The following is a 26,967-nucleotide window of genomic DNA, read 5'->3' as shown; positions in this document are numbered from 1 at the left end:
ACAACCTTTCAGGCTTATCCAACCTGATTGTGGGGCATGGCACTACCCTATATTGTCCAATGGTATTAACTTTACCATAAAGGGAAGCCTTATACTCACTTCGTTCCGGAAGAATGCATTTTTGAGCTTTAAGGATATTCGAGAGTATTATTACCATATTGAATTTGAAACCAATGTAGAAAAATGGAGTAAAATTCCTTGGCATATTACCATTTTGCACTTCTTACGAATATAGTTAAATGCATATTCTAGAGAAGATGGAACGCTTAACGAATGGATTACATCCATTCAAGCCCACTATGTGGCCGGCCAGAAGCCCGCGATTCCTAAGGAAATTTCGCTATGGATGTACGTTTGGGATATCTAGGATGATTCGTGATGCGTCGTTTTGGCATCCTTTTACCAGAAGTAAAGAAATCATACCTGGACACGTATTATACCTTAGCACCCTCCATCTTTTTACAAAGGATTCAAATGGGACATTTGTGGATAGAATCAACCACCCTACGGATCATTTAAATATTCTATAGTATTGGTTGATGCTTCTACACGTTTGTCACACGTGTGGTTGTTGTCCACAAGTTGCATTCTCCACACTGGTAGCTCAGATTAACAAGCTCAGGGCTCACCACCCTGATTATCTGATCAAATTTATTTGATTGGATAAGTTGGAGAATTTACATCGACATTTACATCGAACAATTTAAATCTCGATGGATATTGCATGTCGGTTGGGTTTTTGAAAGTTGAACATCCAGTCCCATGTTCATACCCAGAACGACCCAGCAGAAGTATTCATTAAACGCCTTCAAATGATTGCGTGGTCGACTGGTCACACGTACCACAGTTCCCGACCTCTGCTTGGGGCCATGCAATATTGCAAGCAACCATGTTGGTCTGCCTGAGGCCCGTCACGACCCAACTTTATAAAGCGCGTGTCAGTTGGTTACCAGATACGAACCCGACATATCGCATCTGCGCGTCTTTGGTTGTGCGGTCTAGGTGCCATTTTGCGCTGCCCTTACGTACACAAAAACAAAGGGGTCCTCAGGGAAGGATGGAAATCTATGTCGGTTATGATTCTCCTTCTAATATTCGTTACTAAATAACCTTTGACAGGCGATCTCTTTACCGCTCGTTTTGCGGATTGTCACTTTTATGAGACAGTCTTCCCGTCGTTAGGGGGAGATAAGAACGTCACCGTTCCTAAAGAACGACGCGAATTATCGTGGACGTCCCCACTATGTCTCATATCGATCCCAATCTAGATCGTCAGAGTTTAACCAGACATTTCCTCTAATCTAGAAAAAGTGACGAGATCACATATACCAGCTGCAAATGTGCCTGCAAAGATGTGTACCAAATGTACTTCGGACCTTTGTCCTGAAAGTAGGAAAGCCACAATTATGGCCGACCCTCGTACATTGGCGGCATGGTAGATCACTCGGTTCGAGGATTCACCTCCCCAAAAGAGGAGGAACGTGGCACGAATGAATCCGCCCCTCGATCGCTGTCTCAGACCTTTTCATCTCATGAGATTAAATCCGGATTACTCCCGAGACCTGAAGTTCTTGGTCCAGTATACTAGTTTGGATGAGATATGGAATTGGAATGAGATTATCATAAATGATGTTTCATTTATATGGTACCGACATAAATGAAAAGCGACGATAACGAACCGCGTTCTGTTGATTAATATCAACGTAGAACTGATTGGTCAACTAAAAGAATCAAACTATGACGAATGAGATGAATGAAATAGTGCAATATGACGCCTTGTGGCGCAAGGTTTCTCTCATACGCCATGTGATTGATCGCAGCATTACAAACGTGGTTGTAGTATCTCTGGGATCGTGATATGAACCTACATGGAGTTTCCAAAGGACTTACATGTACTGATTCAAATAGTTCTAGACCACAAGAACATCCTCTTGATTCTCAAGCGGCCTTCACTTTACGGATGCAGAACTATCCGGGCAGATGTGGTATACCCGTCTAAGTGAATATTTGATCAGTTAGGGATATATGCCCCTGCGTGTATAAAATCCGAAATTGCTAAAGTTGAGAAAATTAACTCGCATATCGGACTATAAGATGAATGATCTTGGGAGAACTTGACATTACCTCGACCTGAAGTTTCGAGCTAGTTTTGATGGTATTCTGGTCCACCACTCAAACTAGACCCAGAAGGTGTTATGTCTGAGTATATCCTGATCATCTGTATGCTAGATGCAAATGAGACCTTTACAGAGGGTATGGAGCATAAGGTTCCATATTGGAACGTGAGGCAGCCATATCTAAGTACCATTGGCGTTTGTTGTACTTAGCTCAAATGCACTAGATCAGACATTTTATGTGCTGATAATCTTTTGGCATAAAGCAGCACTGCGCCTAACACGCCACCACCAAATTTGGTGTTAAAGACGTTTTTTCTGTTACTACGGATTTGGGCTTATTCCCTATGCATCTTAGAATAGATCACACCCCCTTGATCTTCGGAATGATGCCTACCTTGTGGGATTCGCTGAATCAGACCATTTGTCTGACCGCACAAGGTACGTTCCCGCATGGTTATGTCTTTACCATTAAGGAACACCGCAATATCTTGGAGGTTAACTAGATAGACCTTTTGTTGCGAAACCTTTGAATCGCTCCAAGACTCACTATGTCTCATCATGTGAGAGATATGGTCGAGAATTCTTGTTGAGCATATTCAAAATCCTTGCGATTTTCATCCATCGTTGAGTCCCAACAACGATCCATGAATACAACGTTGTATGTATCGACCAGATCATGATACATCCAACAAAGTCAACACCAAGCATATTGTGTCTACATCAGCATGAGCATCAGAAGATTGAAGTCAAGCAGTCCAATCCCAAACAACCTTACCAACATCTACACAAAGTCACTACCAAAGTCTACCTTCCAGAAGCTTGTCCAATGAATTGGTATGCGTAACTTTCTCATTTGCAATGCTTGTAGTTTCATTTGGAAGTTTTGTCAAACTCAGGGGGAGTATCTAGAAGTATACTCACTTGATCTTAATGTACTCTTTTTCCCTACGATTAGGAGCATTTTTCCCACTGGGTTTTTGCTACCTAACTAGGTTTTAACGAGGCACCCATCCTGGGCTGATCATACCCTTGTGAGCTCTTCTACTTGCGTCCAGAAGACGTATAGTTTTGACTTAATGCAACTTCTCACTTTTCTCCTTAGCCTATGGGCTTTTCTCCCACCTTGGGTTTTGCCATAGTAAGGTTTTGTGAGTTTTACCACTCCTGCATTCTTCCGTCTTTTGAGACTCGCATTCGCTACTTGTGCCGACTAAACGAGACGATTTCATCCACTACTTCTACATTTGCCTGAAGATCTAATGCGCCATCTACTTGAGTATTTGCACACTCAAGGGGGAGTGTTGTGACATATGTTCTTATCAATATGTGATTGTGTAAATCCTAAGTAGAGATAAAATAGGAATCCTTTGGGATCTAGAAGATCTTTCCTAATATACTTTGTATTACTTGGAGAGCAAGTTTCTCTCCTCCTAATTACTATAAATAAAGGCACACTGGGGAATTAACACACAATTCCTCAAACCTATTCTCCATTCTCTCTTCTTCTCTTTGCCACACCTATCTATTAAATATAGGCCACAACACCTATATATATATAGCCTCACACCTTTGACTTTTGAGTATTGATTTTTTTTTTTTTTTTTTTTGGGAACAGCTATGAAACCAAAGATCGTCTGAGGGTTCGAATAATAGATTCAAACCACCAAAGATGGGAAATCCCTCAAGACATCATCCCCCGCCAAACCCTAAACTCAACTACACCTCCTCCCGACAGCGACCTTGTCTTCACCCTCCGCAACACCACCCCATTCGGCTTCACTGTCACCCGCCGGTCCACCAACGACGTGGTTTTCGACACCTCTCCGGACCCATCAAACTCCAGCACCTTCCTCGTCTTCAAGGACCAGTACATCCAGCTCTCCTCCTCCCTTCCCCAGAACAGGTCCTCCTTTTTCGGCCTCGGCGAGCACACCAAATCCACCTTCAAGCTCATTCCCGGCACCACCTTAACCTTCTGGGGTGCTGACATCCCCAGCGTCCAAACTGACGTCAACCTCTACGGGTCCCACCCCTTCTACCTGGACGTCTGGTCTTCCTCCTCAGACTGCAAGCCCGACGGTGCTGGAACATCTCATGAAGTGTTGCTGTTGAATAGCAATGGCATGGACATAAGATACGACGGCGACATGATTACTTATAAGGCCATCGGTGGTGTTGTGGACCTGTATTTCTTTGCCGGACCTACGCCTGAGTTGGTGGTGCAGCAGTATACTGAGCTCATCGGTCGCCCTGCCCCTATGCCCTATTGGTCTTTTGGTAAGTTGCTCTAGAGTGTAAATATATTCAACTTAATTTGCTATTTATTCTATTAATCTATTTTATAGTAACCTAGAAGGATCACATTTTGAATCGTATTAGTTCATGATTACTGAATATCTTGTTACATCAATTATTATAAGGATCCGTTCCATAAGGGTGCGTTTGGTACGCAGACGGGACAGAACGTTACATCAATATATTCAACTTATTATAATGATTACTGAATATCTTTTTAATCGATTAGTGACCTGCCACTTAACATGGCACTTTGTCAACAAATATGATATTTCTAGCTTTGTTCGTATTGAATTTTGATGTATATTTGCTTGATGAAACAATTACAAGATGAAACATATATATAGGGAAGAAAAAGATCATAAGCCTAATTTTGCCTAACTTACCTATCTTACTTGACTAACCTAACTTGCCTAACTTTGAACAAGAAACCTAACTTGCCTAACTTTGAACAAGAAAGTTGACTAGCCTAATTTCACTAGTCATCCAACACCATTATTCCAACATGTTTATTTCATGCATTTTAACACTCCCCTTCAAGTTGGAGTGTGGATGTCGATGACACCCAACTTGCTAATTAAGACCTCAAATTGTGCCGAGCTTAGTGGTTTGGTGAACAAGTCTGCAGGTTGATTCGAGGTCCGTATGTAAGCTGTTTGCACCATTCCCATTTGAATCTTCTCACGTACTAAGTGACAGTCTATCTCTATATGCTTCGTTCGTTCATGAAACACTGGGTTCGAAGCAATGTGCATGGCAGCTTGATTATCACAAAACATTGTGACTGGTTGTGCATGATTTACTTGCAAGTCCTTCAAAATGTTTCTTAGCCATATAACTTCACAACAAGTAGTAGCCATAGAACGGTATTCTGCCTCTGCACTAGAACGAGATATTGTGCTTTGTTTCTTCGTTTTCCAAGATATCGGTGCTTGTCCAAGGAAGATACAATAACCAGTTATTGACCTTCTAGTGTCTTTACACCGAGCCCAATCAGCATCACAAAAAGCTTGTAATTGTAGTGAACCTGTAGAAGGCAAAAGAATTCCCTGTCCAGGAGATTGTTTGATGTACCTGAGAACCTTATGCACCGCTTCAAGGTGTGGTTGTCGTGGCTTGTCCATGAATTGGCTCAACATATTAACCACATAAGTCAGGTCAGGCCGCGTGATGGTTAAGTAAATCAGCCTCCCTACAAGTCGCCTGTATGAAGAAGGATCATGTAGAAGCGTCCCATCAGTTTGTGTAAGGGACAGGTTTGGTTCCATTGGTAATCGTGAGGGCTTCGCACCAAGGAACCCAGCATCTTCTAGTATCTCCAATGCATATTTGCGTTGGCACAAGGCAATCCCTTGTTTAGATCTTGCAACTTCTATCCCCAAAAAGTATTTGAGTTTTCCCAAATCCTTTAGTTTAAAATGTTGGGAAAGGAAGAGTTTAGTCTCTTCAATTACTCTCAAATTGTTACCTGCAAGTATCACGTCATCAACATACACAAGTAATGCTATGAAACTGCCTTGACGGTTTCGGACGAACAATGAGTAATCTGACCATGATTGATGAAAACCAGCAGTCTTGAGAGCACTAGACAACTTGATAAACCATTGTCTCGAGGCCTGTTTTAAACCATAAATGGATTTGTGTAATTTGCATACTCGTGTCTCCCCCTTTCGTCCGAACCCAGGAGGCAGGGACATATAAACCTCCTCGTATAAGTCACCATGCAAAAATGCGTTGTTCACATCAAGTTGATGAAGATGCCAGCCTCGTATGGAGGCAATACTCAGGAGGACGCGGACGGTGGTGAGCTTGGCAACTGGAGCAAAAGTTTCCCGATAATCAAGCCCCTTAATTTGACTGTAGCCTTTAGCAACGAGACGAGCTTTGTAGCGTTCAACACTGCCGTCAGGTTTAAGCTTCACCTTATAGATCCATTTGCAACCGATGGGATGTTTGTGAGGTGGTAAGGGCACAAGAGTCCAAGTGCGATTGTCATGAAGGGCAACAATCTCTTTTTGCATGGCGTCACGCCATTTTGGATCCTGAACAGCCTGCGAAAAACTGGTGGGTTCTTTGATAATGGTGAGGGTGGTGAGAAAGGTTTTGTGAGTGGGGGATACATGGTCATAAGATAAATAACAAGATATGGGGTGAGATGTACCTGATGACTGGACCATGCTTGTGGAAGATGTGGGAGCAACACGGGAAGGGAGGGCCACCTCAACATGAAAGTCCTGCAAAAATGTGGAAGTTTTGGTCGGTCGAGTGCTACGACGGAGTGGAGGTGGTTGGTCTGGTGATGGAGTGGTTGGAGGTGGGGAAGATTGTAGGGTATGTGAAGGTGGTGATAAGGTATCTGGTGGTGGAGTTGTAGTAGGTAAAGGAGATGAGAGTGGTGTGATGTTGGCAAGTGTGTGAGAGGTGATGTTTATTTCTTCGGGTGCAAGGCTTAAGGACGACTCAATGGGAGAGGTCAAGTCAAACGTGATGGGTGAGGGTGTAATGTTTGATGGAGATGGGGCAGCGGAAGTGGTATGATTTTGGAATGGAAAATGATCTTCAAAAAAAAAACAACATCCCTAGAAACAAAAGTCTTATTGTGTTTTATATCAAACAATTTATAACCCTTTTGACCATAAGGATACCCAAGAAAAATGCATTGGATTGCACGAGGGTCGAATTTAGAGGGCCTTTGGGCGTGTGTAGAAGCAAAACATAAACTACCGAAAACCTTTAAATGGGAATAGTTAGGTGCTTTGTGAAACAGTTTTTCGTAAGGTGTTTTACCTTTGAGAAGTGGAGTGGGTGTTCTATTGATGAGGTAGGCTGAGGTTAAGATTGCATCCCCCCAAAAACGTTTTGGCAAACAAGCTTGAAAGAGCAAAGCCCGAGCAACATTGAGCAAATGCCGGTGTTTACGTTCGGCAACACCATTTTGTTGTGGTGTGTTGACACAACTAGATTGATGTATGATGCCTTTGAGAGCATAAAATTGCTCAAGCTTAAACTCAGGGCCATTGTCACTTCGTATGATTTGAACTTTGGTATTGAATTGAGTCTCAATCATTTGAATGAATCCGACTAAAATGTCTTTTGTGTCAGATTTATGTTTCATCAAATAAACCCAAGTGCTTCTAGTGTAGTCATCTACGATGGTAAGGAAATACTTGGCACCTGAAATAGAAGCAACTTGATAACCACCCCAAATATCAATATGCAATAATTCAAAACATGATTTGGTAGAAATAGAGCTCAAAGGGAAGGGTGATCTTGTTTGTTTGGCCAATGGGCAAATTAAACATTTTTCCAAATCACAAGCCTTATTGTTAAATAAAGGTAATAACGAAGTGGCTTTATGAGATGGGTGTCCTAGGCGTTGGTGCCAAAGCTTTGGTGAGACGGTTTGAATATTGTTGCATGTTCCTTTCTTTGATGGGTCGAGGTAGTAAAGTCCATCCCTTTCAGTTCCTGTCCCAATCATCTTCCCCGAGCAAAGGTCCTGAATGACACAAAATTGGGTGAAGAAAATGGTGACATATAAGGAATCATAGGCTAGTTTACTGATAGATATTAAATTCAACCTAAAGAACGGCACACATAGGACATTTTCAAGGATAAGATTATGAGAGAAAACAACTTGTCCAATGTGAGTGACTTTGGCAACGGAACCATTTGGCAGTTCAACTGTATGATTTTCAACAGCTCGTGAGTGTGTAAGGAGACTAGGACTGCAAACTATGTGATCTGTGGCACCACTGTCCAGGATCCAAATGCTTTTGGTTCCTTTACATGAAAAAGAGAAGGCTTTACCTGAAAGTTCTTCATGACTATGAGGATTACTGACTTGATTGGCAAATGATGATTTGTTCTTGTTCAACATCTGAAGGATTTGCTTGCAGTCCTCCTGAGAGAACGGGAAATTAGGCACCGTCTCTTGCTTGTTACTTTGTGAAACTTGATTCCCCTTTGAAGAAAAGAGACGATTGGATTCGGTCTCTGTGGCTGCTTTCCGTTTTCGACAGAAATCGAAGGTGTGGCCTTTCCATCCGCAAAAAGTGCACTTGAGATGTGCACGACAATTTTTGGTGATGTGATTGGTTTTATTGCACTTTCCACATCGCATCTCCTTGTCTTCAGGTGTAGGTTCTCGCGAGAGATTCTTCACTGCAAAGACAACAGTTTCTAGTTGTGTGATTTTCCCATTGGAAACCTCTGCCTGGCGTTCATGTCGAAGGACCAACGCATATGCCTTGTTCACCGTAGGCAGTGGTTCGAGAAGAAGAGTATTGCTACGAACCGTAGCATACGATTCGTTCAGACCCATAAGGAACTTCATGGTTTTCTGAGTTTCAACATATGAGTTCATCTCATTCTTTGTTCCACAACTGCATGCTGGAATGGAACACAAAGTATCACGTTCATCCCATAAACTTTTAAGTTTAGTGAAGTAAGAACTTACACTCATATTGCTTTGGACGCAATCATGGATCTCATTCTCAACATGGAACAGCTGAACTACATTCACATGTGAGAACCTCTCCTGCAGATCGGTCCACATTTGTCGAGCATCCTTGTAGTTGATGACACTCCCTGAAATCTCCTTTGACATGGAGCCTAGTAGCCATGTCTTGACCAAGTTGTTGCAGCGATTCCATTGCTGCAGCTCCTCAAAATTATCCTTACTTGGTTTGTTGATCGTCCCATCAACAAAACCAAGTTTGTTCTTGACCGTTAAGGCCATACTCATGGATTGAACCCATGTGTTGTAGTTGTCTTCCACCAATGGTTGTGGTACGAGGATTGCACCAGGTTGATCCGAGTGGTGGAGATAGAGCGGGTGGTTGGGATTTTCCCATTTTGAATGAGAGGCCATGCCTAGAATGGTTGACCTCGTGGCTGCTTTAGAGCTGTGTTTTGTGGTTTCTCCCAGATCACAGCTCTGATACCATATTGAATTTTGATGTATATTTGCTTGATGAAACAATTACAAGATGAAACATATATATAGGGAAGAAAAAGATCATAAGCCTAATTTTGCCTAACTTACCTATCTTGCTTGACTAACCTAACTTGCCTAACTTTGAACAAGAAACCTAACTTGCCTAACTTTGAACAAGAAAGTTGACTAGCCTAATTTCACTAGTCATCCAACACCATTATTCCAACATGTTTATTTCATGCATTTTAACAGTTCGAGCACTCGAAAAACTTGATTTTGGATTCACATTTTAATTATTTCATGCTCAAACTATTCATGTTAATGGTGAAGGATTCCACCAGAGCCGATATGTTTACAAGAATGTTTTGGATCTTGAAGGTGTGGTTGCTGGCTATGCAAATGCAAGTATCCCTCTTGAGGTTATGTGGACAGACATTGATCACATGGATGCTTTTAAGGACTTCACTCTTGATCCCGTCAACTTTCCAGTCGATAAGATGCAGAATTTTGTGAATACCCTTCACAATAATAGCCAGAAATATGTCCTCATCGTCAACCCTGGTATGTAACTTACGGTTTAATGTCTGTTTAGTGTCCTCTAGTTATTTTTCTTAAAAGTTTGTAATCAATTATATTTTTGCATATTTCCCTTTTCTTATGTGATTATTTTCTATTTGCAGGTATTAGTACAAATGCGAGCTATGAAACCCTAACCAGGGGGAAGCAAGCAGATATATTTATAAAAAGTGATGGCAGTTATTACCAGGGAAAGGTTTGGCCTGGAGATGTCTACTTCCCTGATTTTATTCATCCACAAAGTGAAAGTTATTGGACAAATGAGATCAAAATATTCAAAGAGACCCTTCCTTTTGATGGTCTGTGGCTTGACATGAATGAGAATGCGAACTTCTTATCCTCCCCTCAAACTCAAAACTCTACACTTGATGATCCACCATACAAAATCAACAACGGAGGAAACCAGCGTCCGATAATTAGTAACACTGTTCCGGGATCAGCCCTACACTTTGGCAATGTTACGGAATATGATGTTCATAACCTGTTTGGCCTCTTGGAGTCCAAAGCAACAAACAAGGCCTTACTTAATATAACTGAGAAGAGACCCTTTGTGCTATCTAGGTCAACTTTATGAACTCTGGCAGCACATTGGACCGGAGACAACGGTGCGAAATGGGAGGATTTGGCATATTCCATTCCAGCCATTTTGAACTTTGGACTCTTCGGAGTTCCGATGGTTGGAGCTGATATCTGTGGATTATTAGGAGATACTAATGAAGAACTCTGCAGGGGTAACTGATAAGCATTTAATTCCGAACACTAAAACAAAAAACTAGACCACATTATGTAACTTGCAAATGTGACTAACTTCACCTATGTCTATGTGTAGGTGGGAGCCTTTTACCCGTTTTCAAGAGATCACTCCGATATCCATTCAAGCCGGCAAGAGCTCTACCTTTGGGAATCAGTAGCTGCATCAGCCAGGAAGGTGCTCGGCCCGCGCTACCGGTTGCTCCCCTTGTTTTACACATCAATGTATGAGGCACACAAAAATGGAACCCCAATTGCAAGACCCCTTTTCTTCTCATTTCCTCAAGATATCAATACTTACGAGATTAGGTCACAGTTTCTGATTGGTAGAGGTGTGCTGGTTTCACCTGTGTTGAAGCAAGGGGAAAACTCGGTTGAGGCATACTTTACTGAAGACAACTGGTTCGATCTCTTCAACTACACGAACTCGGTGAATGTAAGCTAAGGGCAGAACGTTGCACTGGATGCACAGCCAGATCATATCAACATGCATGTTCGCGAAGGAAATATATTGGCCTTTCAAGGAGATGCCTTGACAACAGAAGCAGCCCGGAAAATTGCATTCGAACTTTTGGTGGTTGTTAGCAGTAGTGAACAGAGTACCGGACAAGTTTTCTTGGATGATGGAGAGGAAGCGGAAATGGGAGGAGACGGAGGCAACTGGACTTCAGTAGGATTTTCTTCTACTACACAAAATGGAAGTGTACATCTAAGCTCTAAGGTCGAAAACCAAGGATTCGCTTTAAACCAAAAGTTGATCATTGATAATGTTACCTTCATCGGGTTGCAAAACGCTGGTGGGGTGGAAGGGTATACTTTCAACATTACAAGGGGAGCAAACTCGACCGGAGATATCAAGGCCAGCCTTGACAGTAGCCAGCTGTTTGTTACGGTACAGATTTCCGGAGTAGCAATTCCTATAGGAACAGAGTTTGAGTTGGAGCTTAAGCATGGAAATGCTCTGAACAGCTCTGGAAACAAAGCTTTCATAGGCCTGTAATATTTGGAACTTCTTTTTTTGCTAATAAGAAAAGTTATTGACGTGATTGCAGATGAAAGATTGCAATTTTTTTCCTTTTACTGGAAAGAGACTATCAAGCAACGCCTGCAAAACTCTCTTGAATGTTGAATAGAGTTCCACTGCAATCAACATGCCTATCATCTGGTTTTCGTTCTAATTCAATCTCGTCAATACAGGCTCATCCATGAAAAGTTTTTATACACACACTGCAGATCATTTTGGAAAACGAAGCGAGTTTACAGTAAAATTGAATATCCGATCCAAATTTTCAAAGAGCAGATAGTTTGACCATTCCCTCAAACATACCTTTCAATTTGAACAGCCACGATTAAATTATATCTTACAGAAATCTTTCCTTCACCTCTTGTGTAACAACATACTCGAGAACAACTGTCTCTGAACATTTATTGATGTCTGGAATTCGCATTAGCCTTTTGAAGTCCCACCAAATTCTTCTAAGAGGTGCTCGATGGTCTTTCTCGATGTGACCTTGTCAATCTCAAATGCTTGCATCTCTGCTCCAAGACCTGCACGAGCACCATGAGGAAGTTTAACACCATCATGGCACCATAACGCAATTTAAAATTAACCATCTTTTGAATCCCAGATGATGTGTAGCAATTAAAACGAAAAAATACGCAACTTATTAGCAAGAGCAATAAAGAAACCAAAGAAAAACAACTGGAGTTTCTACGTCTCACAGTTTTCTGGCAATAACGAGTTTAGTTAGAAACGATGAGATCATAATTGTTACAAACCTCTTTATATGAATGCCAATCAGCAGGATGAAAACAACCAAGTATGTATTTCTAACCTACTCTTCCAGAGATCTCAAGTCGGACTAAAATTCCCAATTTTTCCAGCCACACAAACTGTAGTGCGTAGCTTGTATTATTTTGAAGTGATTCATACCTGACTGATGGATCGCTTTGAGAGGCAGTTGGGAAGCACTTGAGTCGAAGAAAAACAGCAGATTTTTCATGAGCTCCACTGACTCAGCAGCCACTAGAATCTCTCTCTGTATTCGACCAAATACATGGACAATGTCAGAGCCTCTACCATAAGATAGTAAAACGCTACACAACCCTTTTTCTAGACAACATATTCAGTTTGTTCTAAAAAAAGACCAGAGACTGTGACTGAAGCAAAATATGTATGGATACCCAGAGAGTCGGTGGATTACTTATTAATTGAGCGCATACTTGGCTCATTTTGTTTAAAGTACTCCCCATCCCATGAGGAAAGAAATGCCAAAAGGCCCTTAGATGAGCACTTGGCAGTCCAAAATTAGGATACAAAATATTGCAATCAAATCAAAGTCAAACACAGAAGTTTGAGTTGTTCGAACATCTAAGTTACAATAGACTCTCAAATGATCAATCCTTAACCGACTCGAAGCTTTGGCTTTATTAATCATGACTCACAAAGGAAATGATTCAAACCCTCTTTGAAATAGGTTCGTTTTAAATTAAGCCCCGGGGCATACCAGATCATTAACGGGTAGAACACGTATTAACAAAAAAGAGAAAATGTCAAATATAACTTATATTAGCACGTCTCTAACCTTGAAGTTCCTTTTCGAATCATAATACCCAGAAACAACCATGAGAAGCCGGAGTTTCTCCATCTCTGAAATTAACAATAAAAACAATGAAAATGCACAAACAACAACAACAACAACAGAGCCTTTTCCCACTAAGTGGGGTCGGCTAAAAAAGGTCGTACCCAGTGCACAAGGCTCCCGCTTTACGCAGGGTCTGGGAGAGGTGAATGTCGGCTAGCCTTACCCCCATTTATGGAGAGGCTGCTCCCAAGTCTCGAACCCGAGACCTACCGCTCATGGGCGAAGGCACTTGCCATCACACCAAGTGCGACCTCTTAATGAAAATGCACAAAAAAAAAAAAATAATAATAATAATAATCTTTATAGTTTAAAGTTTAAACACAAAAAGAACTAAATATCTTTATCGTTTAAACAATGAAATTCATCAACTTAGTTTGGAACAGGGAAAACAAGAATAAAAGACGTGTAAGTTAGTGGCGACAAAAAACTACCGGCAAGATAATATCTTCAAAATTATAGGATGTTACTTCCGTTATTATCAACATAAAAGGAAAGTAAATAATTGAAGTGAGATTGGATTAAAGGTCAACCTATACTATCCGAATTAGTGAACAAGCTGACCATTACAGGCTTCAATACTTATATTTCTTGCAATATGATAAATGTTTATGGTTCAAATATCTCACGAGCATGTAGTGGATGAAAATTTACTTACGTTGGAAATTTCTAACTTCACGCGCTGAGGTGTTCTCGTGTTGAAGAAGCTGTGCAATTGGCATTCCAATGGAACTCATCCCAATTTGTGATGTTCTAGCACCAGGACCCTCCGGTTTACCTGTTTCAACGACTATTATGTTAGTGGAAGGATATTCCATTACGTTGAAGGGCAAAAAGAAATCCCAAGACAAGCTTAAAAGGACTAGGTTAGTTCAAGTCCAGACCTACTCTTGTCCACTTTTTGAAATCCTTGCGTAATATATCACCAACCTTGAGATCAGATACATCATACATTTTGTATCTCACTGAAAATCAAAAGTTAAATATAGAGGAATTCGTTTTAAATAAAGTAAATGAAAACAATAGATAGGCAAGTCATGGACACAATACATACGTAACTGGTAAAGGCCGTTGCACCCAAAGCGTCCAGCACCATGAATTAACAGTGTAGCCATGTACTTATCTTTGATTGAACACTGAGAACCACACAAGTTTGTGGAGTCTAAAAGGATGGCAGCTAACTGCAAGATATAGGAATTCCAGAGAAAAAAAATGTAAAAAGGCAATGGAGGGAAAACTAAAGTCTGAAGTTAAGAGTATTTCATGGCAAACCAAGATATCAACTACCGATCCCCCCAACCTCACAACCCAGCAACTTAAATGGCTGGCCTACATTATAAGGGTTAAGGATTTGACTACCTATCTTAGGCCACAAGCCGAATCCTAGAAAAGAAAATGTGGAATAGGTACCATCATGCTATACAAGAGCATAGCTAATAAAATATGAAGTCCAGCAATATGCTGTAAGGAAAATTTTCTACTAGCAGTAAATTACAATTGACTAAGGTAGCCAAAGATGGACGCAGAAAAAACATGGGAGGTTTTTAACTCGTTGCTGCAAAGTACATGGTCTCTATGGTGGGGCATGAACAGGAGAGAGAGAGAGAGAGAGAGAGAGAGAGAGAGAGAGAGAGAGAGAGAGAAAGAGAGAGACTGAGAGAGAGCTGAAAACAGTGCACCAAGAAATAGGTCTTTTAGATCTTCAAATAAGTTGTTCACATTTTACAGCATGAAAAAGGAAAAAGAAAGGTACCAAAAGTCTGCTGAATCCTGGTCCAGCCAAAATCTCAGGTAAAATCAGAGAAAACTTCTCAGCAACAACTGTGCAGCATGAGCTATCCTGTTTTGATAACACGATAATCAGGATATTCATTCATTTTAAGGACAATAGGGACAAAGGAAGCTACTAAGGTTACAATGCATAGGTTTCAATCATACCTCTGTTACAGTAACACTCTTAACCCAGGGATATACAGATTCTCCCTGTAAAACAAGACAAAATCTTATATTAGGCAACTTTTAGCTACATTGAACGTGTCAGCAAGTAGTAGGATAAGCTTAAACGCATCCGCTTTGAGTTCAGCAAATCACCTGTTTGCAATTGAAAATTTCAACTACTGCCTCTTTCAATCCCTGATATAGGAAGAAACGAGTATGAATCATTTCCCACGGTAAAATTTCAAGTATATCCCAATTTTTGAATTTGATTTACCTCTTGCTTGGCTGGGAGCTTGTGGCCATTTAATAGAACTATTTTAAGACTCCCAAATAGATCATAATATGACAGATCAATCTGCTCAAAATTTCACGGTGAAAGGTAAACACATAAGTTGAACAGGCATGCCATAATTGAAAAGTTATATTTCAGGCCGCAACTAGTCACATGTAAAGGTGAAAAATTAGAGAGAAAAAGAATCCACATAAGTAATCTGTAAAACCGCATGATTCATATATGATTCAACAATATGGATGTTCCACATTTCATTACAATATACACAGGATGGGTATAAGTGATACACATGGAATATAAGCAGCAAGGAATAAACAAAATTTCCAAAAAACAAAATAAAAAGAATCTGCAGGTATAGCATTTTTGTATTAAGTCAGTTCTTGGAATATCGTTGCTATCAGCACTAATCTACCCAAGTGGAAGAAAATAGGAGACCACAGTACAACATTAGTCAATAGAACGTACCTCATCTACAAAGATTAAGGACGACTGATCAATTTGACAAGAATCAAGTAACCATTTGAGTTCAGCTTGAGAATTTATGTCTGACCTCTTCATGTTGATAACAGGCACTGTACACAACTGGTCACATTTTTGTGTTTCATTCAGGTAGAAGGCATAAGTGATGGTTGAAACAATGGATCCAACATCTGCAAATTGTCCAAGAGTGGCAAAAATGTATACTCTGACATCAATTCACAAATTTGGCTGAAAGATATAGAAAATCACAACGAAACACATATTATCAGCATTGCAATACAGTGTTTCTGACATTTTTTAAATTTGTATTAACAAAAGATATGGACTTATATAGTATTAGACTCAATAACAATTCAAATGATTTCCAATGAATTTTGGATATTCGGGGCACATTGCACATTAAGTTTGTCTTGTCAATGTTGTCATGAATTGGGTTTTGAAACTCATATTGTAGTACAATGTGGTCTCTTATTTACACATGTTAATTTCAAAAGAAATGATACAAAGATTACAAAAGGAAAAGTACAAAAAACTTGGAAAGGAGATTTAAAGGCAGGCATTACCAGCAATATCTTCAGCCATTACAACATGTAAGAATTTTTCCGGGACACCGGCATTAACTTCATCCTTTGTGGCTTTGAGAAACAAATTAAGCCTGTAAATGCTTGGACACGATGCAACAATTTCAAATTGCGGTGAGTCCCCACTATAAAACGATGCAGCAGACTGAGGAAGTGAAACAGTAGACAGGTTTTCTTTCCTTCTATTCACCCTGAATGATTTCCCACTTGTGGCACTTGCTAGACCATTTACTCTACCATGCTTATGATCATTTGCTTCAATGGCAGGCTCATTTAATGTCCTCAAATCAAAGCTAAAAGCTGACTGAACATTAGCGAACGCAAATGAAGCAGTTTTACCAAATTTCGCCCCTTCAAAGGGCTTAAGAACACTATCATCAGAGAATGGAACTTGCCCTTTTCTTGTGAGTGTGTTACCAATATCCGACATCGTACGAGAAATGTTCCGACTTCCATGGATTGCCTGAAAATCAACAGTAGGTGGGCTACGATTCTGATCATCAAGCCTCAAAAGGCCATCGAAAAACGGGTTATGTCTGGCACGGTTGTATGGCTCCTCCACCTACAAAATAACATCAATAGGCACAATTTTAAGTACAATTTCAATAGCAAAACGAACAGAGGCTTCCTCTTTTACTCACTACTTCCCAAATTCAAACCCTCTCTCGTTCTCTTAGTCTAACTTAGCCTAGTAATATTGTTCGTAATACAAAAAAATACCGAAACGAAAAGGTTAAGGATCAAATGAAGTTCAGAGTCAGACTGACCTGATTGGGCTGCCCAACAGCTCTGGGACTGGGACTCCTGGACCTCATGGTTCTGAATAGCAATACAAGAAAGCGCCAGGCAAATGGTGTTGCAGTTTTGAAGGCGTGAAAGGCCGGCAGAATCCCTGACTAAAACAAGAGCACAAGACGCCATGGGAAGCCTTGTGAAATCCGCCATAATCTTAGCAGAGCTCAACAGCTTAGGAAACAGAGTCTTTAGACAAACACAAAAGTGTCAAACTTTTCACCTTCAATTTCACTGCGCCTCACTAATCGATTAACGGATAAAGTTAAACAACAATTAAAAAATAACCCAATAAAAAGGGCCTTTTGTTTTGTTTATTTTTCTGGGTGGAACATTTTCAGAGTTTTGACTAGAAAAAAACCATAACTTTTTCTCAGCTGCCAATCGCATCTCATCGCACCCAGCTGCGGCGTCTATCGAACCCAATACGCGTCTGAGCTTCAGTTCCAACGCCCCGACCCCTTGACCATCATCGTCGAGAGGACCGGCTCCAAGCGGCGTGAAAGAGGGGGCCTTTAAGTCATCGACTCTCAAAAGGGTAATTTTTTTAACCATTTTCCAATCTTCTAATCCGAGTGTGGCTTATTTTCCAATTTTATAATCTGGGTTTGGCTTATTTGCCGTTGCTTTCGCTTGGATTTTCTTGTTTTGTTGTATCCTTGTGAATGGTTTTTAATGCTCTGTTTGGCTGCTAGGAAAACGTAAGAAAACGTAACATATTTTGTGATACTCGTTTAATTTGGTCGTTTTACCATTTTCAGTTGTGATGGACATTCCTCTGCCTGTTTGTAAATTAGCTCTACATTTGGTTAACCACGATGACAAGTAAGCTCACCTGATCTTAAAGACATTAGTTTTTAGCTTGCAGTAGAAAATGCATTACCTTTTATTTTCCGGAGAATTGAATTTGTTTGTAAATTGATCTTAAAGATGTTTTGTGATGTTAACGTTGACAAAAAATATGGTAGCTCACTCTTTCTCTCTCTAAACTAGGGACAAGAAATAATGTTCTTCGAAATATGGTAGCTCACTCTTTCTCTCTCTAAACTAGGGACAAGAAATACGTAGTCCTAGTATCAACTGGAAGTTTCAATCCTCCTACCTATATGCATTTACGGATGATGGGTAAGTTGTGGCACAAACTAAATTTCTTTCTCATTTCACAGCTAAATTGTGTATTTACATATATGCAAATTGCGCTCTCTTTAGGAACCGGGTCATGGCCTCATAGATTTCATTTTCTACTTGTGGCTTTTGAATCTTTTGCTCAGTTTTCAGTGGAAATTGCAGTATCTAATGTATGTTTTGATCGATTTTGTTGTTGTCAACAGAGCTGGCAAGAGATACCCTGAATTCAGAAGGCTTTTGTGTCGTTGGAGCTTATATTTCACCTGTCAATGATGCTTACAGCAAGAAGGTATGTAACCTGTAATAGCATTTCTGTAGGCATCGGAGTAGAAGAGCTTTCATATGCCCACGGTTAAGCGTACACAATGTGCCTAACAGAGTTCAAAAATGAGAATACTTTAGGTAGTTCGTTGCATGACCGCTTTTAACCATGGTTGTAGAAGCAACATAGTGATCCTGTTTTGTTATTGCATAGGTTACTTGGATTATTTGTGATTTCAATTCTGAAGTTTATTTCCTCTTTATCCCACTTAAGTGCTGTAATTAAATCACATAATCAGATATGTTATATCCCTCATTTGCCACAAACTGACATTGTGACTTGGCTGGCTATGTAGGGCCTTATATCTGCTGAACACCGTGTACAGTTATGTCATCTTGCCTGTAAGAGTTCAGAGTTTATAATGGTTGATCAATGGGAGGTATATCTGCCTCTCTCTCCAATATACAAATTCTTTAGAATCTTAGATGATGCTTCTGTAGTGCAGTTCTATGTCTTATTTATTTACTAGCACAAGGGTTCTGTGTACTTATATGTAGAAGTTATAAACCGATTTTACAGGCAAGACAAAGTAGCTTCCAGCGCACCTTAACTGTTCTATCTAGAGTCAAGGGTTTCATATCTGAGGCTGGGCTGATACCAAGTGGTAAGATCTTCAAAACTGTTATCCCTTGTTTTCCTTTGAACAATTTAGCTAATTATTATTTATCCTCACACGGGCTGTTCTTTTGTAAAATTATACATCTGCAAAAGTGCAAATAGACAGTTGTAGATGTAAAGCACATTTATGCACCCAAAACTTATGGCTGTAACCTGTAACATTATAGGAAGTGTGTCAGAAATGAAGCTTTGTCAATAGTGGATCTTGAAACCCTGTTTTCTAGATTAAGGAGTTATATGCTCCGGACACTCTTTGTCACTTCAACATATGGTATCTTAAGGCTCTTATCCCATGGATCTGTTTGCTAGAAAATAAAATTTAAAAACGGCTCTTATTTTTCTCCTAAAAAGAGCTCTTATTTCATGATAAGCTGCAGTGCTGACACTCATCACAAATTTAGTTTTACAGACTTTTTTGTGTGGTCAAATTGATGCATGACCATTCTGAACCTGGTTTGCAGTTCTACTTCATCATAATTTGGAGGCAATATGATTGACTTCTGTGTCTTGCTCTTGATAGATTCCCTTAAGTGCATGCTTGTCTGTGGTTCTGATCTACTCCACTCTTTTGGCATTCCTGGATTTTGGATTCCTGAGCAGGTACGTCTATATTCTATATTACGGTGGCCATGTATGGTAAATTCGTTTGATATAATCATCTCATTTTCTAGTATTATTAACATGCTACAGACTAAAATGACTTCATCCGGAGGGTTATACTTGTTTTAGTTCAGTAGTTTACATATGAAAGTGCAGTAGTTTACATATGAAAGTGCTATTCACATCTAAAGGTGGTGAATAGTTCTTAGGAGAAGATTTTATCTTAATTTCCAACAATTATGCACGAATGGATTTTATATTGCTTGACTAGAAACTAACCAATTATTTAGTGGATCTTTGTCGTGTAATATAAAGTAACATAACTCTTGAATTGGGGTAGGGTTTAAAACTTTTCAATTAGTTGTTTCTGGTTCAAGCAGATGGTAACCCACCATATTCTTGCACTTATTTATCAGGTGAGGAGCATATGCAGAGATTACGGTGTGGTTTGCATTCACAGGGATGGACAAGATGTTGACAAGATTATATCAAATGACAAAATTTTGACAGAGAACAAGGTATGTTGATTTACCATTGTTTTCGTGCTCATGGTGAACTGTAAATTTGTAATAATAATCAAACTCTCGTTCAGTGGCATGACACTGGGTTTTTTAGCTACACCTAATTAGTTTAACTACCTCCCAAAATGATGTTATTCTCGTGCAGTTTTTAAGTCTGATTCCTGAATACAAGTTATCCAGATTATTCGAATTGTACTTTGCAAGGGTGGAACTGGTATAAATTGAAAAGAAAAACATTTCGATGTGATTTGAAGTTTGCAGAATGTAAAACCTTCTGTTGCCTGAACAGTTTTGATTTGAAGCTTCCCATAGTCCATTGCTTCTGGTCTCTTTGATGTTTGTTGTTAAACCTTTTCTTTTATTACAGGGTAACATAAAAGTGGTGGATGAACTTGTACCAAACCAAATAAGTTCGACGAGAGTAAGGTAAGGCAATCTGATTCCTTGACAGAAATATTAATGGGATTGTAGAACTAACAATTTACATTGTTCTTCAGGGATTGCATCTCAAGAGGATTGTCAATAAAATATCTGACTGCAGATGAAGTAATTGATTACATTAGAGATCATCATCTGTACTTGAACACGAATGACAAATGACGGTAATGTCTTCATCAAAAGTATGTTGTTACATGTTTACGAGATCATTCTGTAGAAAGCAGAAACCAGTAATTAATTGATCGATACTGCACATTGTTTTACCAACGGAGTAGAGACATCTTAACCTTTCTGCACTACTTTATATTTCGTGTTCATTCCTTTGTACTTCTACTTGGCAAACAAAACTGCAGTAGAACAGAAAAATCCTTATGTTGCAAATGTGTCAAGTGTTGAGCGTCAATAAAAATCTCGAAACCATTTTTACGTTCACTCTTAACCGTGAACTGTAGTGAAGTTCTGGCTTCTGAAGGATCAATTTGTGAATGGCCGCACCAATAAACTGCGTAGTTTGTACATGTTATATTCCAACTACGATCTGATTAGAAAGTCATTCAGAACGTGATACAAAAAAGAAAAAAAACGGCGTTTGTTGCAGAATCCGTAGGGTCGATTAGAAAAATACAAGTTTGAAATGCTGCTTGGTGTTGAATTGCTGCGCGTTTTACGTTGTGCGCAAGGAAGTACAAAACAGAGTAGGTATCAGTTTGGTAGGATTGGAGCCGAAAACTTGAATTCAGCAAGAATCTGAAGTTTTTGTAGTACGAACAAGGAAAAAAAAGAGGCAGTTGGGTGCCCGCGGTTGACTCAAGTGACCCTAGACCGCGCCCGGTAGGGGCCATTTTGTTTTTTATTTGATCAACCGGTAGAGGTCCTTTTCTTTGCTAAGGTTTACCGAGTTGTTAGCGGAGGCAGAATGGCTGAAGATGTTAGATTTCAATCCGTGATGTGAGTTTGACAACCCAAGCGAAGGTAATGGTTGAAGGCAATGCTACACAATCCACATGACATGGGATTTCCACCGTTTGTGCACTGTGATTTTACTCCAAGAGAGAGACCAATAGGCTAGCTCAACCTTTTCTTTTTGTTTTTCTTGTCAAACTTTGACTCAGTTCACTCGGCACGGTCTTAGAAGCGAAATTTCTTAAGTGCATCATGTATGACGTTCATCTCTAAATTTAATGATTTAGTTTTCTTTAAAGGACCCGCTTAAGTTCCCATTAACGAATAGTGGTCGACATGTTTTATCAAAAGGAGGCAAAGGAAATCCAAAAGCCAACATTTTTACGAAAAAGTTGTTTGCTAAGTTAGTATTGCTGTTTCCGATTCAGAAAGTAGAATTTTCAAATCCAAATATTTTTTGAAAAATTAGAATGAAAATTGTAAACGCAGTAGAGGAAAGTATAATTCCTATGCATCCTAATGAGAATTCGGTCTCTAGTGATTCCCTTCCCCCTTAACATTTAATAATTTAACTTACTAATGTTATCGTTTGTGCAAATAAAAAAATACTTATGTATTAAAAAGGATAAGCATAATAGTAAGCAAAAAATTAATTGAATTTATACACAAGTATATACTAAATATTAAAAAAAAACAATATATTGCATATACAAATTATATTCCAAAATTTTTAAGATTGCTCCGACTTAAAAAATTAATTTGAAAATTGTGATCTGATTCTAATTCTAATTGTAACATCCCACAGCTCAGGGGAGTGGATCATGTAAGCATTATATGTATATTCTTATCTCTACCTAGCACGAGGCCTTTTGGAATCTCACTGGCTTCGATTTCCATCGAAACTCCGAAGTTAAACGAGTTAGCGTGAGAGCATTCCCAGGATGGGTGACCCATTGGGAAGTTCTCGTATGAGTTCCCAAAAAACAAAACCGTGAGAGCATGATTGAGGCCCAAAATTGACAATATCGTACTACGACGGAGTCGAGCTCAGGATGTGGTGGAGACCCGAGCCGGGATGTGACACTAATATTTTAAAAAGAAAATTGGAAATATTATTTTCTATCCGATCCGTCCAAAAATCTACCCTCGATAACAATATTGACTAATGATGGTGTTCCTGAACTTTGGCTTAATCCGAATAATTAGTGAAAGAAAAGTGCCAATCTTTTGACCCAATTGATTCATGCACCAGTCACAATGATATTGACATATTTCATTGTGAATTATGAGTTGATCAGTTGTCAAAATCATCCCTGTTGGTTACTCTTTATGTCCAAGAAAATAAGAATAATGTTGGTGACTTACCAAGGAAAAAGATTACTGTTGCTGAATGGATTGGCGGTTTGGAAATTTAGAGAGAGAATAATATTCCCAATTAAAATGTAGACAAAAGTTGAAACAATTAATGTATGCCAACTTTGTTGTACTAGAGGAAGGTTAAATTAGACAAAGTGGGATGGTGTGGGTCGTTCTTCTCCGCTAACGTTGATTAGAGATGTTTTGCCGGATGGTGCATGGATGCATGCGCAGTTCGACACAAATCATATAGCAAAACTTTATAGCTTTGTTTACTTGGTAACTTAACCTAAACTACAAATTCAACTACATAAAGTAAACTACATTACTCTAATTAACTATTGAAGTACATAGTTAAGTTTTGCACGATTAATACCAACAAATGCAATGCACTGAAACACACAACTAATATAAGGCTAAATTTTAGTTATGTCCCCATAAACTTGATTTAATCTCAATTTGATCCGCGATAATTAAAAATCGTCACTTTACTTTCTGAAGTTCAAAGTTCGCTCCACTTTGTCTCTGGAACTCGATTTTGATCCCATTTTGCCCCTGAAACTTGAAAATCGTTTTTATAAAATTCAAAATTCGCTTCATATTGCCTTAGGTCCGTTAATTTCTTATGTGGGTTTGATTTGGGTGCGCCATACTAATCAAATTTTTTTTTCATCTCTTCAATTTCTTTTAAACTTAATATCATCTAATTGTTGAATGTTAACGCATAATGGAGATTTATACGTAAATTTATTGCACATGTGATATAGTCTTATTGGGTGTTGGGTCCACATATATTTCAAGAGGCAACCTATAAGTTTCAAAGAGAAGAGAGAGTCCACAAGTCAAAGTAGATTTAATTTTGAATTTTAGGGGTTAAAAATGTGACTTTTGAGTTACAGAAACAAAGTGAGATTACAATGAAGTTCTAGGAAGTGTAACTAAAAATAAGCATCAGTTTGATGTTACTATTTTCTAGCATATTTTTGTATGATATGTGGTACGTGATATATTGAACCGGATATATAAAATAGTACTAAAGCGGAAAGGCAACAAGCACTCACCCTCTGCTGGTCCACCCTCTAAAAGCAGATAAATTGAAAGATCTTCGAGGGAGATCGGGAAAAAAAAAAGGAAGCACACCTTAAAATTGGAGAAAAAGAATGGGGTCGATCATCGCTCATGACAACAGTAAAAGCATGTTCTAGTTTCCATTTTCAAATTTTCCATAACATCGGCGTAAATGGAGCTTATATTATGTTAGATGGACCGACCACTAAACTAATGGGTCCAACTGTGTGCTCATTTGAGATTGTTGGCTTAGTGGCTGTCCATTTTAACCATGTTACAACTGTGGAAAAATGAATATGGGGCCATTTAATTGGGGGATGAGGAATCACGATCATCATCCTGTTAGCTAGCTACGGTTGATCGATCTTTGACCTAGAAAGTTTGAAATTTTGTGTATGCATGTGCACGCACGCATGCATGCTTCAAATTACAAATAGGGGAAGAGGAAGAGGATGCATGTTTGTCTCTGTTCAACGCAGATACAAACAATGTACATATGAAATTATCCGCGTTGGACTTCTGTACAATACCGTCCGGTACACGGACTGTTCTTATATTCACTCACACGTTTGGTATATATATAGAGTCTTGGTCTCCTAAACTTGAATATAATCGAACAGTAAATGATAGTTTTCTTGGATTATTGAGTTTAAGAAAACGGGAACTCATATTAGATATTTGTCTGAAGTAAGTAAAATTGCTTTGGAAAATGTCTCTTAAGTTCTTCACGTGCATGATATATGGTGTTCTGGTTCTCTGTTGGGTGAAGATGACTAGGATCCAATGATGGTAGGGTTTTCAAGGAAGGGGAAACGTGAGTACTGTTGTACTGGCTATATACTGGAGATTGTTATTAAAACAGTCTATGAATACTTTGGTTTCAAGAATCATCTAAGTGTACCCAACAAACCTTGCTCAAAAGAAAAGAAGATAGAAAAGCATGGTAATTAAACCGGCTATAAGGGCTGCCTCATTTTCCATGTGGCATAATTCACAAGTCGTCGTCCCCCCCCCCCCCCCCCAAAACAAAAAAAAAAATCCCTACAGACAAAGAGTCCTAATTGACGGGGCAAACCCGCATGCATAAACAAATCCCATCAAGTACTCAAATGAAAGATGAACATAAGAGTGATTAAATACTTACATGGCATAGATCATCACAAGAGATTCACTATTCATTAACACGAAAAGCCACAAAGTAAACTATTCAGATTACTGTAAATATCCTTACATAAAAGTGATGGTGGGACCCCTAGTTGCACATTTTCATTGAGAAAACTCTAGTGTAACTCATTTCTCAGCCATTTTTTTCTTTAAAAATTTAGACCAACCGGTGGTCAAGTCACTTTTGCAAAGATTGTGAACACCTACTGAGGCATTTTAACAACCTTTGGCCACTATTATGTGACGTAATAAATTGAATTTAAAATGAGTCAAGTAGTATAATGACCTAGAATTCGCCTCAACCACCTCCCATAACTTAAATATTTGGGTGGTGTATGTTGTCATTGCGCTGATGTTACCCATAACTTTTTTATGTTTTTTGTTATAAAAACTGAGTAATATTTTGGTCGGAATACAATCCCATTCATCCGTGTCAAATATCTTGTTGATCCATTTTTAACATCTTCAAATTTTTTGAACATTTGTTTTACAATAAATATAAAAGATTTTTTTCAGCAACAAAATAGGGAGGGGGTTTAGAAGTGCAATGCCACTTCCTGTTCCTGATTCTAATTTATTTGATTTTCCAAATCTCCTTTGTGATATAGTTTTTAAATGAGAATCCCTCTCAAAAGGAAAGTGCATCAAAAGTACAAGCACTGTACATGGAAAGAAAATCTCTCCACTCATATATAGGCCGATGGCTTTATCCTCTATATATAGAGAGCTTACATATCACTTCAGTCTTCATCTCTCTCTCTCTCTCTCTCTCTCTCTCTCTCTCTTTCATGAGTTTTCCTTTACATTTACGTTTCTACGGCGATCAAAGAGGAAGCTTCGCTTGGACGTAGAGGCTGCAGTAAAAGGTGACTTGGGTTATGCCTGGCTCCCTGTATGCCACAAGCAGAAGTTCAATCTGTTTCTCGATTGGCTATTGCGGGTGGCGTATGAGGAGTCAAGCATAGTTTCTCCTTTTCTTTTAATCATCTTGCATTCTGCGTTTTCTTGCACATATAAGATTTGAATTCTTTGGTAGTCATATTTTAAAGATCTCCATCTACTTGCTGGTGTACGCATGTTTGTTTTTTATTTTTTATTTTTTTTATACATAATACGTGATTGAATTAAACTGTTCATATATATTGACTTCATTGTACGGTCTCTGTAAACGAACTGAGGCACATCTAAGTGTTGGAAAAATTAGGGTCTAATTACTATATTAAATCACATAAAAATTTAAGAAATAATTCATGTAATTATATATTAAAATTAATGCATGCACATGAGTAACCAATATTAAATGAACATGACATAATGGATTAGAAAAACTTGAAAATACGGTCGAGTCAAGTGTTAGACACTTTGTCCTTAAGACAAGTCAAAGTCCTACTACGGTGCTCATGGTTGATCAGCGCATGTCTCTCAAGATACAATGAGCACGTCCTTG

The 26,967-nt window shown here is 39.1% G+C and overlaps 3 protein-coding genes, 1 non-coding gene and 1 pseudogene across 6 annotated transcripts; 3 read left to right on the top strand and 2 right to left on the bottom strand.

Moving 5' to 3' along the window:
• The first annotated feature begins 1,432 nt into the window (after positions 1-1,432).
• LOC103430526 (alpha-glucosidase-like) lies at positions 1,433-11,735 on the top strand (annotated as a pseudogene).
• Positions 7,665-9,403, bottom strand: LOC114827166 (uncharacterized). The gene is made up of 2 exons (XM_070821649.1): positions 8,223-9,403; positions 7,665-7,911 (listed from the first exon to the last, which is right to left on the bottom strand). The coding sequence occupies exons 1-2, from the start codon at positions 9,283-9,285 to the stop codon at positions 7,874-7,876; spliced, it is 1,101 nt and encodes a 366-aa protein (XP_070677750.1). The 5' UTR covers positions 9,286-9,403; the 3' UTR covers positions 7,665-7,873.
• Positions 11,736-11,818: 83 nt separating the features above from the next.
• Positions 11,819-17,565, bottom strand: LOC103423490 (uncharacterized). The gene is made up of 13 exons (XM_029103002.2): positions 17,378-17,565; positions 16,593-17,172; positions 16,015-16,199; positions 15,532-15,612; positions 15,411-15,452; positions 15,258-15,302; positions 15,073-15,159; positions 14,374-14,500; positions 14,204-14,284; positions 13,978-14,097; positions 13,263-13,327; positions 12,611-12,716; positions 11,819-12,225 (listed from the first exon to the last, which is right to left on the bottom strand). Exons 1-13 carry the CDS (start codon positions 17,423-17,425, stop codon positions 12,125-12,127), a joined length of 1,668 nt encoding a protein of 555 aa, XP_028958835.1. The 5' UTR covers positions 17,426-17,565; the 3' UTR covers positions 11,819-12,124.
• A 234-nt stretch (positions 17,566-17,799) lies between these two features.
• LOC103450665 (nicotinamide/nicotinic acid mononucleotide adenylyltransferase) lies at positions 17,800-21,461 on the top strand. 3 transcript variants are annotated; one of them, XR_003773654.2, is made up of 11 exons: positions 17,800-17,940; positions 18,164-18,227; positions 18,454-18,527; positions 18,734-18,819; positions 19,148-19,231; positions 19,372-19,456; positions 19,991-20,070; positions 20,487-20,588; positions 20,737-20,855; positions 20,959-21,017; positions 21,089-21,461. XR_003773654.2 is itself a non-coding variant. In XM_008390038.4 (10 exons), the coding sequence occupies exons 2-10, from the start codon at positions 18,169-18,171 to the stop codon at positions 21,189-21,191; spliced, it is 732 nt and encodes a 243-aa protein (XP_008388260.3). In that variant the 5' UTR covers positions 17,800-17,940; positions 18,164-18,168; the 3' UTR covers positions 21,192-21,461. The 3 variants fall into 3 exon arrangements, 2 of the variants coding, with proteins under 2 accessions (XP_008388260.3, XP_028958838.1); XM_008390038.4 differs by lacking the exon at positions 20,737-20,855; XM_029103005.2 differs by lacking the exons at positions 18,164-18,227; positions 20,737-20,855 and having other exon boundaries at positions 17,807-17,940.
• Positions 21,462-26,396: 4,935 nt separating this feature from the next.
• Positions 26,397-26,485, top strand: MIR160B (microRNA MIR160b). Its single transcript, NR_120871.1, has one exon. It is a non-coding gene; the product is annotated as a microRNA MIR160b (primary transcript).
• Positions 26,486-26,967: the final 482 nt, after the last annotated feature.

Source organism: Malus domestica, chromosome 05 (assembly GCF_042453785.1).
Source record: "Malus domestica chromosome 05, GDT2T_hap1".
NCBI lineage: Eukaryota > Viridiplantae > Streptophyta > Magnoliopsida > Rosales > Rosaceae > Malus > Malus domestica.
The sequence above is the reverse complement of the archived record's forward strand: the minus strand, read 5'-3'. Positions and strand labels throughout refer to the sequence as shown.

Bases quoted from the DNA above. Each gene is read 5' to 3' on its own strand.
- LOC114827166 (XM_070821649.1), bottom strand. From the start codon at position 9,285: ATGGCCTCTCATTCAAAATGGGAAAATCCCAACCACCCGCTCTATCTC. The intron at 7,912-8,222 runs GTAAAGCCTTCT...TGTGTCATTCAG, and splicing joins TAGTCATGAAGAACTTTCAG to GACCTTTGCTCGGGGAAGAT.
- LOC103423490 (XM_029103002.2), bottom strand. From the start codon at position 17,425: ATGAGGTCCAGGAGTCCCAGTCCCAGAGCTGTTGGGCAGCCCAATCAG. The intron at 15,160-15,257 runs GTATGATTGAAA...TTATCAAAACAG, and splicing joins AGAGTGTTACTGTAACAGAG to GATAGCTCATGCTGCACAGT. The intron at 14,098-14,203 runs GTCTGGACTTGA...TCGTTGAAACAG, and splicing joins CAAAAAGTGGACAAGAGTAG to GTAAACCGGAGGGTCCTGGT.
- LOC103450665 (XM_008390038.4), top strand. From the start codon at position 18,169: ATGGACATTCCTCTGCCTGTTTGTAAATTAGCTCTACATTTGGTTAAC. The intron at 18,820-19,147 runs GTATGTAACCTG...CTGGCTATGTAG, and splicing joins ATGATGCTTACAGCAAGAAG to GGCCTTATATCTGCTGAACA. The intron at 20,589-20,958 runs GTATGTTGATTT...CTTTTATTACAG, and splicing joins AAATTTTGACAGAGAACAAG to GGTAACATAAAAGTGGTGGA.